Source organism: Mesoplodon mirus, assembly GCF_964341445.2.
Source record: "Mesoplodon mirus genome assembly, chromosome: 5".
NCBI classification, from domain to species: domain Eukaryota; kingdom Metazoa; phylum Chordata; class Mammalia; order Artiodactyla; family Ziphiidae; genus Mesoplodon; species Mesoplodon mirus.
Window position 1 is genome coordinate 20,953,494 of NC_138980.1, and position 18,175 is coordinate 20,971,668.

At 37.4% G+C, this 18,175-nt stretch overlaps 1 protein-coding gene across 3 annotated transcripts in view; it reads right to left on the bottom strand.

Moving 5' to 3' along the window:
• Positions 1-18,175, bottom strand: part of LOC309803858 (dual specificity protein kinase CLK4-like) — a gene marked incomplete at its 5' end in the record, with an annotated part of 214,810 nt that overhangs the window by 4,107 nt on the left and 192,528 nt on the right. Inside the window, 10 exons of one of the 3 annotated variants that reach the window (XM_082620700.1) lie at positions 2,690-2,819; positions 3,070-3,164; positions 3,371-3,537; positions 3,630-3,746; positions 6,690-6,756; positions 7,153-7,243; positions 8,295-8,493; positions 8,746-8,787; positions 12,784-12,850; positions 13,618-13,729. In XM_082620700.1, coding sequence (XP_082476826.1) covers positions 2,690-2,819; positions 3,070-3,164; positions 3,371-3,537; positions 3,630-3,746; positions 6,690-6,756; positions 7,153-7,243; positions 8,295-8,493; positions 8,746-8,787; positions 12,784-12,850; positions 13,618-13,720 — 1,078 coding nt within the window. Of the gene's footprint in view, positions 1-2,689; positions 2,820-3,069; positions 3,165-3,370; positions 3,538-3,629; positions 3,747-6,689; positions 6,757-7,152; positions 7,244-8,294; positions 8,494-8,700; positions 8,788-12,783; positions 12,851-13,617; positions 13,730-18,175 lie in introns of those variants that run through there. The other 2 variants (XM_082620699.1, XM_082620698.1) reach the window with 2 other exon arrangements.

The following is an 18,175-nucleotide window of genomic DNA, read 5'->3' on the forward strand; positions in this document are numbered from 1 at the left end:
TTATATAGCCCATTTAGGAGAATATGATAGTAAATTCAGGGTTTACATTTTTAGTTTTATACCAAACATGATTCAGTATGCTTTCAGGGTCCTCCATATCCTTGTATCAACTTACAGTATTTTAACCTGGGGGAGGAGGCATTTTATGGAAAGTAAGAGGGGTGAGCAAATAGTCCATAGTCTCTGAATTGCTTGTGCAATGAGGAGCACTGTTATACCCACTTAACGGTTGTTCTATGAAATTTTACATTTTATTAGTGCAAACATAGGTCAATAATTATCCTCAGAGTGTAATTACTAACCCCTTATCAATTACCATCAGCTTGATATCTGAGTTTATTTCTTCCATTAAAAGAAATAGTAGTGTCACATAAATTATGTAAGATTTATACTGGATATTATAAGCAGTGTCACCCATAAGCAGAATTATACAGATATTTAAAGTTCACATAGAGAGGTATCTATATATGTACTTTCAGGTTGTCTATACATGATCATATATTTTCTCCTTCAGAATTCTCAATAGTAACATTATTCAGAAAAGAAAAAAACACCTAGCCTAAAGTCTCTATCTATTTAGAAAGGAAAAGAGTAAACCTAAACCATACAGATGTTTTAACCTTTTAAAGATTAAGTTTTTAATAAAAAAATAATGTACAAATAAAACCTACTTTAAAAGACATTTCAATTACTTTCAGTAACATTACTGAATTTAAAGACAAAGGAAAAAACAATATATTCAAGGAACTTGACTATGATTTAGCCATTTTTGTTAACCCTCATGGTACTTATCACTTGAACAAAAGGATAATGGAGCATGGTTTCTACTTACAGTAACACATACAAAATCTGCAAATGATAGAGCTTGGATCTAAGATGAAAGTTTTCTTTTCCAGCCACTCCTGTCTCCCAGTCCAGCTTTCTCCCAAGTGACTGTAAACTACCTCATTCTCTTATGGCTCAGCTCTCATACTCTTTGGAATTTCACATCATTCACTTTGACCAACTTCTGTTTACTACCAACACCCAAGACATGAGACCAACTGCCCTCCTCAGTGGTGGCACCTGACAACATCTTCCTCTTCAACCTAATTCTGCCTTAATTCTCAGGAGTAACACTTCACAAACACACAAAGAACCCTTCTAATCTTCCCATCTGTTCATTTCTTTTCCTAAACACCAATAACCCCAATTTCAGATTTATATCAACTATCCCCAGCCTGGCCACACATGGGACTGTATTATTACTAAGAATCACTGTATCTTATGCAATCTAGGAGGAGGCCATTAACTAACTGTAAGATACACCACTGTTTTATGAACCAATAACCAAGAAAAAATGCCGTTTTGTCTTATGTTTCCTCACATGTTAAAATGTGGAGAAAAATCTTCTTCTTAAAATTGATAAAACACAGCAAGTTATCTCTTTTTAAGCTCTGAAAATACCTCTCTGTCCACAATCTCTTCCCACACTCTTTTCTTTTACCTTCATTGCAGGCTTCAGTCCTCAACCATGAATACATTTTCTAAACTACTCTAACACAGCAGCTTCTTTCAGACCATACTAAGCAGAAATCCTAGTAACATCAATCTCAAAGATGAGCTCCAAACCTGTGCTATCCTATGTGGTAGCCACTAGCCACATGTGGTTATTTAAATCTAAAAGTTTAATTAATTTAAAATTCAGTTCCTCAGTCACACTGGCTATACTGAAAGTACACAGTAGTCTACGTGTGGCTACTAATGGCTACCATGTTGGATAGTGCAGATATACAACATTTCTATCATCATGGAAAGTTCTACTAGCCAGCAATACATACTATTCTTAATTTCCTGTCCCTTTTACTAATTCTTTACTCTAGGTAAACATCATTAGTTTGCTTTCACACTCATATTCTCAACTACCAAGTCCTCTTCTACAAAAGGTAAAAAGTGGAAAAGACTGATTCCACAAAGATGTTTTACTAGCCAACCTCGGTTGAAACTTACTTTTGGCAAAGTAATATGCTTATACCATTTAACTATCTCCCAATATCACCTGATCTGAATTTTTCCCACTGTCTCCAAGCCCCCAAATCCATCCCTGACTTCCTTGCTCTATCAACATGACTCGGTCTCGAACTTTTAAATTTTGAGGCATAAGATGCGCTCTCCCTCACTGAGTTCCCTTTTATTAATATTGAAAAACCCTGCACCTTAACTAATTTTCCTTTCCATGCTTTCCCATGTCAAAGATGATCAAAGAAGCTCTCCTCTTAGACTAGCCCCTCTTTCTTCTCCTCTTAACCTCCATCCACCCTACATCTAGACGTCTGCCAGCCAAATCTTTAGCATTTTCACCAGCACCATGCTTTGTGATGAGACGAAAAGAGGTGCCCACATCGCTTCAAAATCACACTGCTGTCATGGACTTAGCCAATACAGCTTGTTCTCTTATGATCTTGTAAGACTGACTTGTTCAAAAAGAACCACCACCTGGAATATCTTTACAGATGATATCACATTTTTCCCGCTCAGGAAAATTATTTATAGCAATGTCCAGACAGCTTTTATGAAAACAGAAAACATTTTCTGTACACTGCTAAGAAAATTACAGCTATCCCCCAACTACCTGCCCCCCAATAAAAGCTATAGAGAACAAAAAATCTCTTTTTCAATTAAAATATCAGGAAGTCTGGTATCTACTAACCCAAAATGACCTCTGGAGCTCTGTAATGCCGTGTAGATACCACAGTGCTATGATGTTCATCATCGTATGTTGCACTTCCTAAGTCAACAATTTTGACATCTGTGTTTTTCAGTGTGCGTTCATCACGTTTCTAGAGATACAGTTAAGTAAACACAAAGATCAATAAAGATATGAAATATTTTATAGCACTATCCAAAAGGCTTGCACATGAATTCTCTTTTTGATTTTCAAAATAACCCCATGAGAAAGGCAAAGGATTACCCTTTTTGGGTTAAACGTCAGGATATAATAAGCCTCAAAGGTAAAATTCCTCATCCAAGGATCACCAAGCTAAATTAATTTTAAAGACAACTACCAAAATTAAAACAAGTGTAACTTACCATTTTTGAATTATACTTGACTACATAGTCAGACTCCACAAATAAAATATTTTCAGGCTTCAGATCTGTATGGGTTAATTTATTATGATGCAAAACTACAAAAGAACAAAAAGACATTATTAGTTTCACTTACAAATGTAATCTGTACCGGGGGAAAGGAGAATTAGTACTAGAGGTAGGGATCAAAAGTGGTTTCATCTTTACTTGCAACGTGCATTTTTAGTGACAATGGTTTGATATGTTGCTTGTCCAATAAAACCTTTAATTGACTGGTATTTAAAAATTTAACAAGTATACTTACAATTTATTGACTGACAGATCTGATATGCCATTTGCCTGATATGGTCAATTTGAAATGGCAGAAAGCTATTTTCTTTAATGAAATCATAGGTACTAAGTCCCAGGAGTTCGAACACAATACAAATATGACCATGATGATCAAACCATTCTAGCATCTGGACACATCGGCTAAAACAGATCAGAATACAAATAATTCAGTTCACAGAATTCTGATTATTTCATGTAACATAATGGATCACAGTTCCAAGTTTCTTACTTACAAGACATTATTGGGATCAGTACTATTTAAATGCTCTAATACTTCGATTTCTGAATGAGCTGCTTCATGATATTGTCCCATATTTTTTATGATTTTCACTGCTACATGTATGCCACCCCTTAAAAACAAAATGAAAATGGTAAATGTACAGAAGGGCGTTGAAGACATGTATCCTCTAAAGCAGCTGTCACCAACCTTTTTGGCACCAGGGACCGGTTTCATGGAAGACAAGTTTTCCATGGTTGGGGGGAGGGTGTGATGGTTCAGGTGGTAATGCAAGCTATGGGGAGCAGCAGATGAAGTTTCACTCGCTCGCCCACTGCTCACCTCCTGCTGTTAGGCCCAGTTCCTACCAGTCCACGGCCCAGGGGTTGGGGACCCCTGCTCTAAAGCATCATCTTGTTAAGTACCAATCACTCTATGCTATTTTCCTAAAATAATCTTTCAGGGTATATTATAGCAGATCTATAAACATTTTTTCAAAACATTTTGACAAAATATACATATACAGAGTGATGATTTCTCTTAAAACTTATGAACGTTAATGTTTGTTTCCAAAAGTTTAAATTGACCTAGATTTTATAAGTAGTTTTATTTAAAAAAGGATAAAAATATAAACCTTGAACATACTACTGCTGAAAACATTTACTCATTCACCAGGCTAGACCGACTGTGCCAGATGTTGCATTGGAATCACTGTTAAAAAGAGCTTGTACCATGTACCTCACAGTCTAATGGAAAAGACAGACACTTGAACAACTTATCATTAGGTTAGAAGTGCCTGGTATAAGGAATAGAGAGAAGAAAGAGCCTAACCATCAGAGTTAGGGGAGCTCAGACTTCTTCAGAGAAGAAAGACAACTATCAGTTTGTTAGATAATTCTGGCAAAGGAGACACCAGCAATAAGTCATCAAGCCAAAAAAATGTTTAGTGCATTCACTGATGCAAATAGGTATAAATAGCAACAATGTATGGCAGCGTGTTTTAGACCGGGGCATCTGTAGTACTTCCTAAAAAGTGCAGAGGGAATTCCCTGGTGGTCCAGTGGTTTACGACATGAGCTTTCACTGCCGTGGGCCCAGGTTCAATCCCTGGTCGGGGAGCTGAGATCCCGCAAGCCACGTGGCACGGCCGAAAAAAAATGTCGTAAATGATTTTGAGGAAGAGGATTTCCAAATCTTCAGCTTCCTTCTGTCCTCTTTCCTAAACCTGATCTTCTTGAATACAAGCCAGCAGTCAACCCTGCATTTTTCACTATGGCCTTCCCACATTACAAAAGAGAACCCCATGCACGTGAAATTAATATGGCAAGGTTTGTGCCCCAGGCTGTTTATAAAAAAGAAAAAAAAATTCTTTGAGGCAAAAATTTTTCTAGTGGCTGGATAGCAAACCTATTCCGAACTCATTTCTTTTGACAAGGTCCCAATGAAGTTGTGGGCTGATATATAATCATCAAAATAAATTTTTAATGATTTATCTCCCTATGATGTATAGCATATATCTCAAGACTTAAAAGAATTACTATAAAACTGCTGTGACAAAACTTCTTCTAGTCTCATCTATTTCATCATATGGACAAGTTTTCTAACTGCTAATAAGCTATAAAAATGAACAGTGCTAATAGCTATAAAAATGAAAAATGGATAATGGTGTTAGCTAATACTACTATAGTAATCATATTGCAGTATATAAATGTTCAAACCAACGTTATACACCTTAAACTTATAAGCTTTCATATTACTTGTCAATTAAAAAAAAAGAAAAATGGAAACTTAATGTTAAAACAGTAAGATTTATCTATGGACACATGAACTCATTTTTTTAAAGGCCCCAACCATCTCGATAAAAGATATATTTACAATTACATTGTATGTTTTAGGTCTAATAAGTATCAAAATTTGTAACAGATTTGTACTTGATCAATTGAATACTCTTCATTGGAATATCTCAAATACTCAAGTCTTGGAACCTCAAGAAATTTTTAAAAGACCTCAATGGGACAACTAGTGAAATGTGAATCAGGTTGTAGATAAGCTGGCAAAACTTGAAAATACATATAACATGTAAATATAGAGAATGATTAAACACTGTAAAATGTTAACATTTGTGGAATCTGGGTGAAGAATAGATGGGAATTCTTAGCAACTTTCCTAAGTCAAAGTATTTCAAAATATCTTAAAATTTTACTTTATGTTCACATTTTTGTCATAGAGAGGAAAGGGTGATAATAAAAGACACTTAGGATAATATTCTTTATGAAAAGTGAAGTAAAAGTTAAGTTCAAGATAAAGCATTTCTAAGTATTCAAGAAAAGTTTGTTCATGGATGACAGGAGGTATCAAGCTGTTGTATTTAGATTCCCCCAAACATATTTAGAAAGAGAGATATGTTTTTTTTTAAAAAATCACCATTTACAATAAGCTGGAAATTACATCCTCAACTATTTTATGATGAAAAGTATAGATGTCAATTTAGAAATGTGCAGTTTCCACTAAACTGTTGTAAGACGTTCACTTACAAAAAAATTTGCAACCGCAGAAGAGAGATCCTAGAGGAAAACATGAAAATGAAGCAGAGAGGGTCAAAGAACAAAAAGTTTAGTATAACTCATTAAAGAATCTGGACTTTATTCTGTAGGCTTCAAGTAATATAATTTTTTTATAGTTTGAGAAGCTAACCCTAACGTGCAAATATTATCCTTTGGAAATAAAAGTTTTTGAACCAAGAAGATTAGACATGCTAATTTATTGTCTCTGCAATTCAAAAGTAGGGTAAAGCACTCCAAATCTCTTATAGAAAGCTAAGGACCTAAGTTCTGGGAAAGTCTTCACTTGAACACTGACATTAATTTCCATGAACTCCATCTGATAAACATTTTCAGCATTCTTGGTCAAAATCCATACTTATGGTAAATAAATCGTACACAGTTCAAGAACTTCTGAATACTTATACCTCCCAGGAAAACACATAGCTACCACTTAAATTCCATTTCATCTAAATTATGGATCCTTCTCCACCAAAAATATCAGAATGTTCAAAAAAGAAAAACAACAAACTTACATGCCATGATCAATGCACTCTACAACTCTGCCAAAGGTCCCTTCTCCCAAAGTGTTCACGATTTCATCTAAAGTGAGGGGGGAGAAAGAAGTGTAAGTACCTGAGTACAAATTATCAGTTATTCAAATAATGAATGCTTAAGTGTGGAATTTTTTCAAATGCTCTCTATTAAAGCATAATTAACGTTCCAGCCCTCAAATTATTTTATTTTCAGATGCTACAAAAATAATTTAGATAGCTATCTTTCTTGCTTTAATCTCAAATTCCACTGATTATTTTGGAACTTTAGAGTAGAAATATTTAAACTCTATAGAAAAGAAGAAATACAAAAGAACAACAAACAAACCCACAAAAAACAAAACAAAAAAGCAATGAAGAGTTCTTTAGCCCCCCGCTGACAAACTATTCTTAAAAAGATTATTCTGTCTGCAAAGTCTAAAAAGTGTTGAAAAATATTCTATACATCTTGCTTTTAGAACGTCTCCACTTTGACAGATAAGGTGACCCTCTTCATCATCTTCTATACTCCTGGATCTTTTCCTTTGGTGGCTCTTCTGGAACGGCAAGTGGGCAGCACCAAGATCGTCCAGCCAATCAATATAGCAGAGTGAATTCAGGGCAGAATACGCAATTCATTCAGCGGGGAGATATTCAGGCATTCAGATAAGAACCAGGCCACGAAGAGTTGGCAGGAGCAATTTCAAATTCAGTCCCCAGAGATTCACAGGACACAGTTTATGTTACAGAAGAAAAACATGGCAAGATTTTCAGATAAGTTACTTAAAGTGGCAATAGAAAAAACAACACAATTGTCTCTAAAATACTGACTTAATTGAAGTCTGAAATTTAAAGAATGCAATGTCATGATCTATTAATCTCATTATAAAATAGCCTATGCTGTGAGTTGAGATGTCTAGTTTGGCAGGAAAATGTTTTAAAATGTCAAGATTAGTTCAGATTGATACTTACCAATATTTTTAAACATACTTATTAAAATAAAAGGGGAAAATAAAGGCTAATGTCAATGTTTGATCTAATAGAGGATAGTTCTACTGAAGAAAACTTGGGGAGGAAAATAATAATTCATAGTTTACTGCAAACAAGTGAAGATTCATGAGTGTAAAAAAAAAGGGCAGGCTTTCTGGACAATAATTTCCCCTTCAGCACCCATTTTCAGAACTCTAATGGAACTAATTGCAGATTGTGCTATACACAGGGTAAGTATCCACCAGTGCAACTTTCTATATTTGTCTCCAAGTACTGGGAAAGGGGTTTCTTTTAAAGTAAAAAATGTTTAAGATGAAAGAAAAGATGGGTGCTTCATCTTTTCGTATGATTATGTTATAAAAGATAAAAATATTTTTAACATTAAAATCAAGAACCTCATGATCTGGTCTGCAGAAAATGAGTAAATGTGGGCAAATGAGGACTAACTAATAAATGCAGATTAGTTGTAAGAATTTGGAAGTTTCCTTTAAGGATTCAAGTAATATAAACACAATTATATTCATATAGTATTATAAACTTTTTCAAACTTATTGGCTCAGTAAGAGCTTTTACACACAAATAAGTATCCACCCAAAATAAAAACAAAATCAATCATACCGAACGTGACTGATTACTTGAACATTGTCTATTACGCTTCCTTTTAGGACTGCTTCTCCAGCTTTGGACTGAAGCTTTACTGCAGTGGATTTGATAACTGCTTTCAACGTCTCTGTGATAACGTCTAGGAACATATCTTTTGCAGTAATCATTTCTGTATTCATCAATGTTAGGAACATATATTTTGCAGTAGTCATTTCTGTATTCATCAATGTTAGGAACATATCTTTTGCAGTAGTCATTTCTGTATTCATCAATGTTAGGAACATATCTTTTGCAGTAGTCATTTCTGTATTCATCAATGTTAGGAACATATCTTTTGCAGTACTCATTTCTGTATTCATCAATGTTAGGAACATATCTTTTGCAGTAGTCATTTCTGTATTCATCAATGTTAAGAACATATCTTTTGCAGTAGTCATTTCTGTATTCAGCAATGTATCTCCGGTACTGATAATATCTCTCATTCAAGAACCTTGCTTCTAAATAATGACTGCAAACACATTAAAGGATTTAAAATTACTCTCTTCATTCTAGAACGCTTTAACGTTTAACCACATTTTAACGTGGTTAAAATAAAACATTCTCTCAAGAATTCCTGGTTTCAACAGCTAACTCAATAAAAGAAAAAAATACAAATTGATGAATTAGAATTTATACTTAACTCACAAAACTTAAATAATTTTACTTTAACCAACAAGCAAATGGGTACATATATCTCTATTAATATATACTGCTATGAAGGAACAAACCTTGGGTCAAATCATTCAACATATTCAGTGTTTACTTGATTAAGTGTCCCTTTACCTTCTGGTGAAAGTTAAGACCAAAAATTCACAAAACTGCTCTTCTGAAATTCATCAATCTTATGATATATGCATCTGTAACTAAGCTCTCTTCCTTTTTGCAGAGCCACACACAACATGAGGCAGGCAAAACAGGATTCCTTTCCTTCTTAATGTAAGTTAGGTATCTCTGGCACACAGAGTTCTTTCACAAAAGGTATATTAGAGCTAAAAGGAATCTTAAATATATTTCAGGCCTTTCATTTTACAGATGACTACACTGAGATCCCTAGAAGGAAAACGATTTGCCATGGTTGTAGAGCACATTCTAAATCCTATTGTATGTGCCAGTATTATTATACACACCACCTATTCCATCTCCTCTCCTCTATTTCGAGCTTCCTGTATCTTTCTGAGAAATAGTCAACACAGTTTTTGAAGGCTGCTTCATGTGCCAAAAATTTCTAAAATATATCCCCCTCAAATGAGAAAAGGTTCTCGTAATTGCTTGCTTAGGATTTCCCAACCCCCTACTTCCCTTTGCATTTTGAATTTCCTGTCACTCCTGCTTGTGAAATAGACAAGAATTCAGGGAAAACAGCATCATCTGGTGCCATAGTGCTTAACTTATTTTTTTTATTTTTTTATTTTTTTTGCAGTACACAGGCCTCTCACTGTTGTGGCCTCTCCCGTTGTGGAGCACAGGCTCCGGATGCACAGGCCCAGCATCCATGGCTCATGGGCCTAGCCGCTCCGTGGCATGTGGGATCCTCCCGGACCGGGACACGAACCTGTGTCCCCTGCATCAGCAGGCGGACTGTCAACCACTGCACCACCAGGTAAGCCCCATAGTGCTTGACTGCTGAATCTACAGATCCCTTTGAAAATCTAATTGAGAGGTATGGGCCCTCTCCCCTAAGAAACGCACAAATGCGTAAACAAATCTTGGCAAGGAATTTCAGAGATCATGGACCTCAGGAAGTCAATGGATTCCAGTTAAGCAGCCTTGATTTGATGGAAAGAAAAAGACAGAGTCAACTGACCCAGTTTCCCGTCCCCCTCTCTACCTGGGATGAGTATCCTTTTCAACAGTGTGAAGCTTCAAGAGGGATGCACGTGGAGCACTGAGGGAGAGAGGGGACACCTGCCCAGTCAGACACACCAGCTAAAATAATCCTGACAAGCAATGGAGTGACAGATGTTAACTAGACTGCCCTCACTAACCTCGTTCTTTTTCCAGAATATGTTGTCATTCTTTTTTCTCAGGAGGCTGGTTTATGCAAAAATAAAGGAGAAGCATCTCTAAAACTGCTACTCAACAGGGCTGGCATCAAATCCAGGCTGGGGAGATGCAGAAACCCCCTTTCCCCAGTGTCAGCCTTAAGTTCTAGCCATTGGAGAAACAACTCAGGATATTAGGGTCTAAATCTGGGTCTAAGTCAGGGATCTGATCAGTTGCTTGGAACCGTTAAGGGAGAGATCTACAATACGTCAAACTAGAAATTACCATACTCTAAAGGGCATCTGTTTAATTCTGTAAGGCATCCTTCCCATGAAAGTCTAAAATGTATTGGAAAACTCTAACACTAATAATCCTTAGCTGGACTAGTGCATGAAATTAGAGCTGCTGATAATCCATAAATAATCTATAGAATAACAAACATGGAGTGAAGTAATACTATGAGGATAAACTAAAAAGATGAGGACCTCTTCAGCCTACAACAACCGAGCCTTAGAGATTAGATAAACAAAGTCTACAGAATTATAAAGGCTATATGGACAGAGTGAACAGGATGAACAGACTGATTGAATTTCTAAAAATAGTCACTGAATGTCCAGTGAATATTTCACTGTAGTTCTTTAAAATAGCCAAGACTAATGAGGCTATGGGCATTCGTTTTTATTTCCACACAGGTCCTGTGGAAGATAAAAAATATATGAGGCAAAATCCCTGCCAACAAATAACTGTTCAATTTGAGATTACTCACACAAAAATAAAACACAACTCAACCATGCAGGAAATGCCAAAAGCCTGGATATGAGTGCTTAGGAGAAAAAAACTCATAATGCTTAAAATGGTCAGGGAAGATTTCGTGAAAAAGAAGGGAAGAGTTGCATCTTAGAGGGACATCAGGATTTGGATAAAGTAGGAAGTAGAAGTGGTGCCAGGAAAGAAAAATGGCATATTACCATCTTACATTTATAGAGTACTTTTAGCCAGAATGGTTTAGAGATGAGTTTGTCTACATGCTACTTAGGAAATAGTAAGTAGACAATTTCAGCAAGAGCAATTTTCACATAGGGGAACATAGGCAAATAAATAAGCTGGGAACAGATCATCCAAAATCTTGCATGCCAGGCTAAAGGGCTTAAAACAGTGTTTCTCAAAGGGTGGTCTGTTTATTAACAATATCGAAATACTGAATTTTTTAAAATGAAGATCCCTGGACCCCAGGTCAGACTCACTGAATAATCTGGTACTATGCATTTTAAACATACCTCCAAAGTGATTCTATTCACACTAAAGTTTGAGAATCACTGGTTTAAGGCTTGATACTCTATGTTACAACAAGACATTTAAGGATATAAAATGTGTTCACAGTGTTCACAGCCACATCAGTCTTCCTGTGTAGAATTAATTAAGCTTGTAGGAAGGGAGCAATTCACAGGCTACTTACAAATCAGAAAGAAAAGACACTCTGAAATATATAGGAAAAAAGGTAAGATAATTGATATACAATAAAAGCGCCGATAAATCATAAGAAAAATATGCTTTAATAGAAAAAATAGGCTAAGAATACAAAAATAATGTTCACAATCAACTAGACTTCAATTTAAAAAATATTCATGTGTTCAATAAGCACATGACAGAGGACAAATTCAGCAGAAATTTAAACATTCAAATGAAAAGAAAACACTATTCTTGGCATTTCAAAATAGACAAGACTGGTGACAGCATGTCGTAGGGAGTGTAACTTGGTACAAACTTTCTAGAAAAATATGTGGAAAAATATGTGAATATGTAGCAAGAGCCTTATAAGAGTTCACACCCTTTCACTTGAAACTGTCCCTTCTTAGAACCTATTTTCAGGAAATATTCAGAGGCAAAGATTTGTATACAAAGATAGTTTTCAGAAGAAATAACTTTACATCCAAATGGGGGACTAGCATCCTACCAAGAGTACCTTCTTTATATGCTTCTGTATTTTTCAGTTTTTTTCCTATAATTTTACAAAAAAACACTCATAAAGTTTTGAATCTTGAAAATGACTATTAGATTACTCCAGATTACGGAGAGCAATTACCACCAGACATCTCTGGTGCCAATATCAAAGAAGAAACTATTGGCCTAGTGGTTATTGCACTGACTCAGTATCATCTTTCTGTGGTTAATTATGAATATGAATAACTGTTCATCATTCATATCACTTCCTTTCGACACATACAATGCATAATAAATCCATGAATGGTTAGTACTATATGTTAAGCCTTACAGAGTATTTTGTAGTTATCTTAATATAGGGTACAGATATTCTTGTATAATACATTAATTAGCTCAGGTCATTGAAATCCTGGCATAGATTCTCCCTCTTCCCTCCATATGATAGTGTGTGAAGAATGATTAGTCTGCACTGATTAACAACAAGCTCACTGTTCTACAGAACAAGTCTGTTTTGGCATGGAGAAGGAAAAAAATTGCATACTGTTTTTTAAAGTAACCCCAGTTGGCTAATTTAGAAAGCAATCTGGCAAACAGTCCCAGTGGAACATCTGCACAAAACAAGGAGAAATCATAGAACCAACAAAAACAAATGAGAAAGGGAAATTAATGGAGGACAGAATGAAAGAAACTCTATTCACCTAGGCTTTGTTTAATCATTTAGGAACTTGAAAAATTCCTTCAATTCTATATAAACGTAGTACCTCCAAATTTTACACGGGTAAGAATACAACAGAACAGGACACATGCCATTGGAAATTTTTATTGAGGCCCTTCTTACAACAGCCAAGCTTCTAAAAATCCCAAACATATCCACTGGCCTTATCTACAAATATAACCTGTAGAATACAGTATAGGCAACTAATCCCCAACACACTGTAACATTCTCACACACCACATGCTATTTTTCTCATCTGGATGAACTCTTCCCCACCCTTCATTAGCTCTCATTTGTGGAACCCTAAATAAGTGCCCCAATGTACAGCTCTCCCTACTACATACAAGTTAAAGGCACTCACTGGTCCTTTAATCACTTACTTAACTGTCGTGTGTCTCATTTCCCACAACTATATTACTGGCAGCTGGGACTCCATCAACTGTCTCCTACAGCTCCCAAATGGACACAGATATGTGAGAGCAGGAACTCTGTTCTATTCACAGCAGTGGCTAGCATATAATAGGCACTCAGTAAATATTTTCTGAATGAGTATTTGTTGACTGATTTATAAAACAATCTGACAGATGAAAGTTATATAAGCTAATGACAAGTCATTACAACTATTAGTGTTAAAATGGTACTAGTTCAAGCGTAATTTACCAATAAGATTCTTTAAGCTGGTGATGTGGTTTACAATGTCTGTTCTCTTGTGTACTACTGTGGGATCTCCTCTTCTGTTTGTGCCTTCCACTGTAGCCTTCATGTCCCAGGCTTTCTCTGTTATCCCAGTCAGGGCAGTGAGTTCTGTTGGAATGACTCATCTGTTAATGGAAATGAAAAGTGAGTTGTGGAATTTACAGATGGTTATATTTAGTAAATAAAATATTTCACATTACTATTAATTAAATAGAAAAACCCCAGCACATGGGGTCCTACAGGTTCTAAAATCTTCGTAGGTAATGGTTCCCAAGGCATGGAGGCACTGTCCCACTGGTATGTCAGATGATTCTAAGTGGCATACACACCTAGCACTAAACGATAACACTGTGAGACCTGAATGCATTTTCTTTCCGTTCTTCTGGATAAATTCTCAACTTGGTGCATATCTTCAACTAACACTTGCTAACTGCCATTTTTTAAAAAAGAGTCAGGATTCAGGCTTACAGCCTTCAGTAGACAACAATATCTAGCTAGAAATTAATAACTTTTTTGGTTTTATTTTTATCATTACCTTCTTTCTATGGTAAATTATTACTAATCTCTTAAGTTATTGATATAATCAAATTATTAAGTTATTGATGTTAACTTTAAATGTGAACTAATTTAAAACAAATATCACAAGTGTCATGCAGCTTTGTTGAAATACTGTGATACAAATAACTGAAGTCAGAGAAACACTTAGGGATAGAATATAGGAGATGACTGTTTATTTTCAGATCATCCTGCAACCATTCTTAAAATTAAACATATTTGTTATAGATCTGGGGTGACTAAAGAAATGAACCTATAAGGATGAATACGGTCACACTGAAATCAGATAATTGTGACAATTCCTTGACTCCATCTACATCCTCACAGGTTCCATTCAGGATCACGATCTGTGTTCTAACAATGCCATCCCTATCTGCCTCTTCCCATCTTAATTCTTTCACAAAGCAGTTAAGTTTTTAACAGTGATGTCCAAACTGTTGAAGAGGGTGAGGTTCACAACTCAGCAAGGAGCTGAAAACAGGTAAAATGGAGCAAAACCAACTTAGTTAACCTCCTTCAGTTAGCCCAAATGACTCAGTAACAAGCAGACAAATTCAAGTAAAAAATTTTAAAGATTTCAAATGAATTAAAAGACTTTAAAATGAGACATCTCCTGGGAGGTATTCCCTAAGAAAATGTAGGTATCATGCCATCAGGGACCGAAGCCACCAAATATTTAGATCTTTTAACTCACTTCTCTTGTTGATTCTTAGGTCCAACAAAAATCCTAAAACTCTAGTCAGGGTTCTCACTGGAAATTGATAAGTGAGCATTCTGATTTACATAGTCATTTGAATATGGGAAACGGAAATAAATGACATTACAAATTAACCTGAGCCAAAAGACCATCAGAAAAGCCATCAAAAAAATTATATTTCTAGTGGAATTCTTCTAACCCTTCAATTACCCAAATTATATTTTAACCACATAGGAACTCTTTAAAAATTGTTTAGTTAAGCATTCTTAAATCATAGCAAGCAAAATTACAACATCTGATGACTGAGGTTTATTACTATGATTATTATAATGCATTTTTTGCAAAACACGTGTGTCTGCTTCAGTTTTGTTTTTTTCCTTCTACTATCAGTAGGCCATAACTAGTTTACCAAGGCAGAATTCTTAAATAACCACAGTTATCAATATGCAAATATTAAAATAAGCATCTTGGGAGAGCCAAAGGTTTTTATTTCTCTAGCCAAGTTCATTACTTTAAATTTAATTCAGCTGATAGGAAGCTGTCCCCCCCCCACCACTACTGTTCAGAAATATTTTCTCAGGAGGCCAAGAGAAGAATCCCAGATCCAGGTTATAAAGATTAGGTTCCTTCGCATACAAAAAAAGAGAAAAACTAGCTAGAATTATCACACTATTTCTTATTAACAAAGAATCCTACATGTTAGAATCATCGGACATCCTTCAATAAAAACATCAGATACAACAAACATCAGATGTTTATATCCATCTTAGAAACCTGATTCTCTACTGCCCTTTAACACCCTATATTACCCGACAATTTGATGTTATCTATATAAAAATATCTATGTAGGTTAAAGTTATGATTAGATGGCTCCAAGAGGACTGTATGTAATGGATAACAAGAAGCCTGTGGGTGTATGTATGGAGCACAATCATACAAAGATAGCTCTAAAATAAGACCAGGTGGTTGACGTGGTCAGTTTGGAGCGCTGTTTCCTAAGAATAGTATAAGCGTTTCATGGTTACTTAAGTAATCAAGGACAGGGTGATCCAAAAGTATCAGAAATGCACATCTGATGCAACAATACTATGCTCCACTTTAGGAAAAAAACAGTTCGCACAAAGGATGAGCCTCTCCGTATTTACCTCTCACAAGCACGAGCTAAATTCCACCACCTGGACTCGCAAACGAGCAGTTCCTCGGACGCCCAGTCCCCACCCCTCGCCTCTCTGCCAGGGCACCTGGCCAGGGCCTTTGGCGCACTCAGAGGCAGAAGTCTGACCTCGGAAAATCCCAGAATGCTACAAACGGCCGAGGCCAGGGACCCAGAGTAAGCCTTGATCTAGGACAACACTTGCCCCAGGAGGCTCTCGCAGGGTCTCACTCTGATCGGCGGGACGGGTCACGGGCCTAAGGAGCCGTGATATGAGTGGCCTGGCCTCTCTGAGACGAGTCAGCGGCAGAGCCGAGGCCTTTCCGCCCTAGGATTTTAAATCTACCATGACACCGGGGCAACTTTAGGTTTCAAATGCCACGAGCAGAGCTGTGTCCCGAAGAAACCCCGGTCGCCGAGGCCCCGAATCCCGTCGTTTTTCTGACACCTGGCTTTCGAGACCTAAAACACTGGGAAACCGCCCAGCCCAGAACACCCTACCTGAAACCTTACCTCCTCAAAAGCAAAAGGCCCTTTGGCCAATAACTGTCACCAAACCGCCGTCTTCAATCCCTGTCGCTGCGACAAACACCCGACAAAATGACAGCAAAACCATCTCCCCAAAACCCCACCGTCGGCCTCTAGCGCCACTTATATAGGACGAAGGCGCCTGCGTAACAGAGCTCCCGCGCTCCCGCCCCTCCCCTAAGGGGCGGGGCCCAGTGTGACGTCAGGGCCGCGCCCGGCCCTCCACCACGCTGCTGCGTGGGCGGAGCAGTCCCGGCCCTGAGATGTGCAGTGGCTGAGGCGACTCCTTAGATTGTTTTCATTGCGGGAGAACCTGGGTGAAGTCAGGAGGAGACGACTTAAGCCTGTGGCACGTGTCTGCTGCTACTCGAGGAGTTATGCTGAATGCAGCACCTCTTAGCCGAGCCAACCTTGGCTCCGTTTCCTGCTCTCCCACCCCAGTGGGCCGCAGCACGGCTGAACTGTCAGGCAGAGCCACCGTGCAATAGACAAACCCCAAACCGTCTCGGTGCTAGGCCCAGGCTGGTGCTGGGGTTAGCTCAGTGAACGCGATTGTGTAGTCCAGCCCGCTTGGAACGTCCTGTCTAAAAATGGATTCTGATAAATAAGATGTCTTAGGAAACAAGCTCAGAGGTGCTTATCTTTTTAAGGCCTGTGTTCCTGATAAGAACAAAAAAAATAAGTTTCAGTTGAGACTCCTTACAAAATCTTTCCTGTTGTGATCCCTGCCTCCTGGGCAGATTCGGTAGCTGGAAGTTTCCCTAACAAACTTTTCCCCATTATTTATTCCTGTGAGTCAGTTTTAGTTAACCAATGCAGAGTAATGTCTGAGAGCTAGTGAGCCCCGTTAAGGGGCTTGCTTACCTCAAATAAGGTATTTCGCAGTTCTAAAGATCCCCAGACAGTTTCCCGTTGTGAGCGTGTAGAGTGAGAAGAGAGAAGAGGGCCAAAATCTGAGCCCTGGGGAGCACTTCAGGGACAGAGGAAAAGAGCCTGAGAAGGAATGATCAGAAGGAGAGGAGAACCAAGAGTTTGGTGTCAGAGTAAGTGAGAGAAGGGTTTAAATGAGGGAAAGGCTGACAGTGACAAATGCTGGGAAGGAGTCAGGTAGGGTTGGTCCTGAAAAGTGTCAAGGGGATTTTGTGTTCTGACAAACATTCGATGGATAAAAGAGAAAGTCAGAAATCAGATTTGGGAGGGCACGGTTGGACTCTTGCAGGCATAAATCCAATAACATGTGGGTTTGTACCTTGTACCTTGTTAGGTGAAAGGAGGGCCCTGTCATTTCATGATCTAATAGTGTAGAAAATGTGTGCCACGTACTTTGGATAAATTGAATTGTTATGGAGATTGTACCCCATGTTAAGAAGTGAAGAAGTGAAGTTGAAAAGATACTTGGAAAATTGGAAGTGAAAATTCTTTATGCTGTAGAATGAAACAGACGTTATTCTCCTCACCTGGAATAGCCACCATTTATGCATCTACAATTGTAAATCTTACCCATCCTTTGAGGTCTATCTCTAACATGCTATCTCTGACTACATGAGTTCCCACCCATCTCCCTGCTCTTGACTACTCTGGTTAGAGAT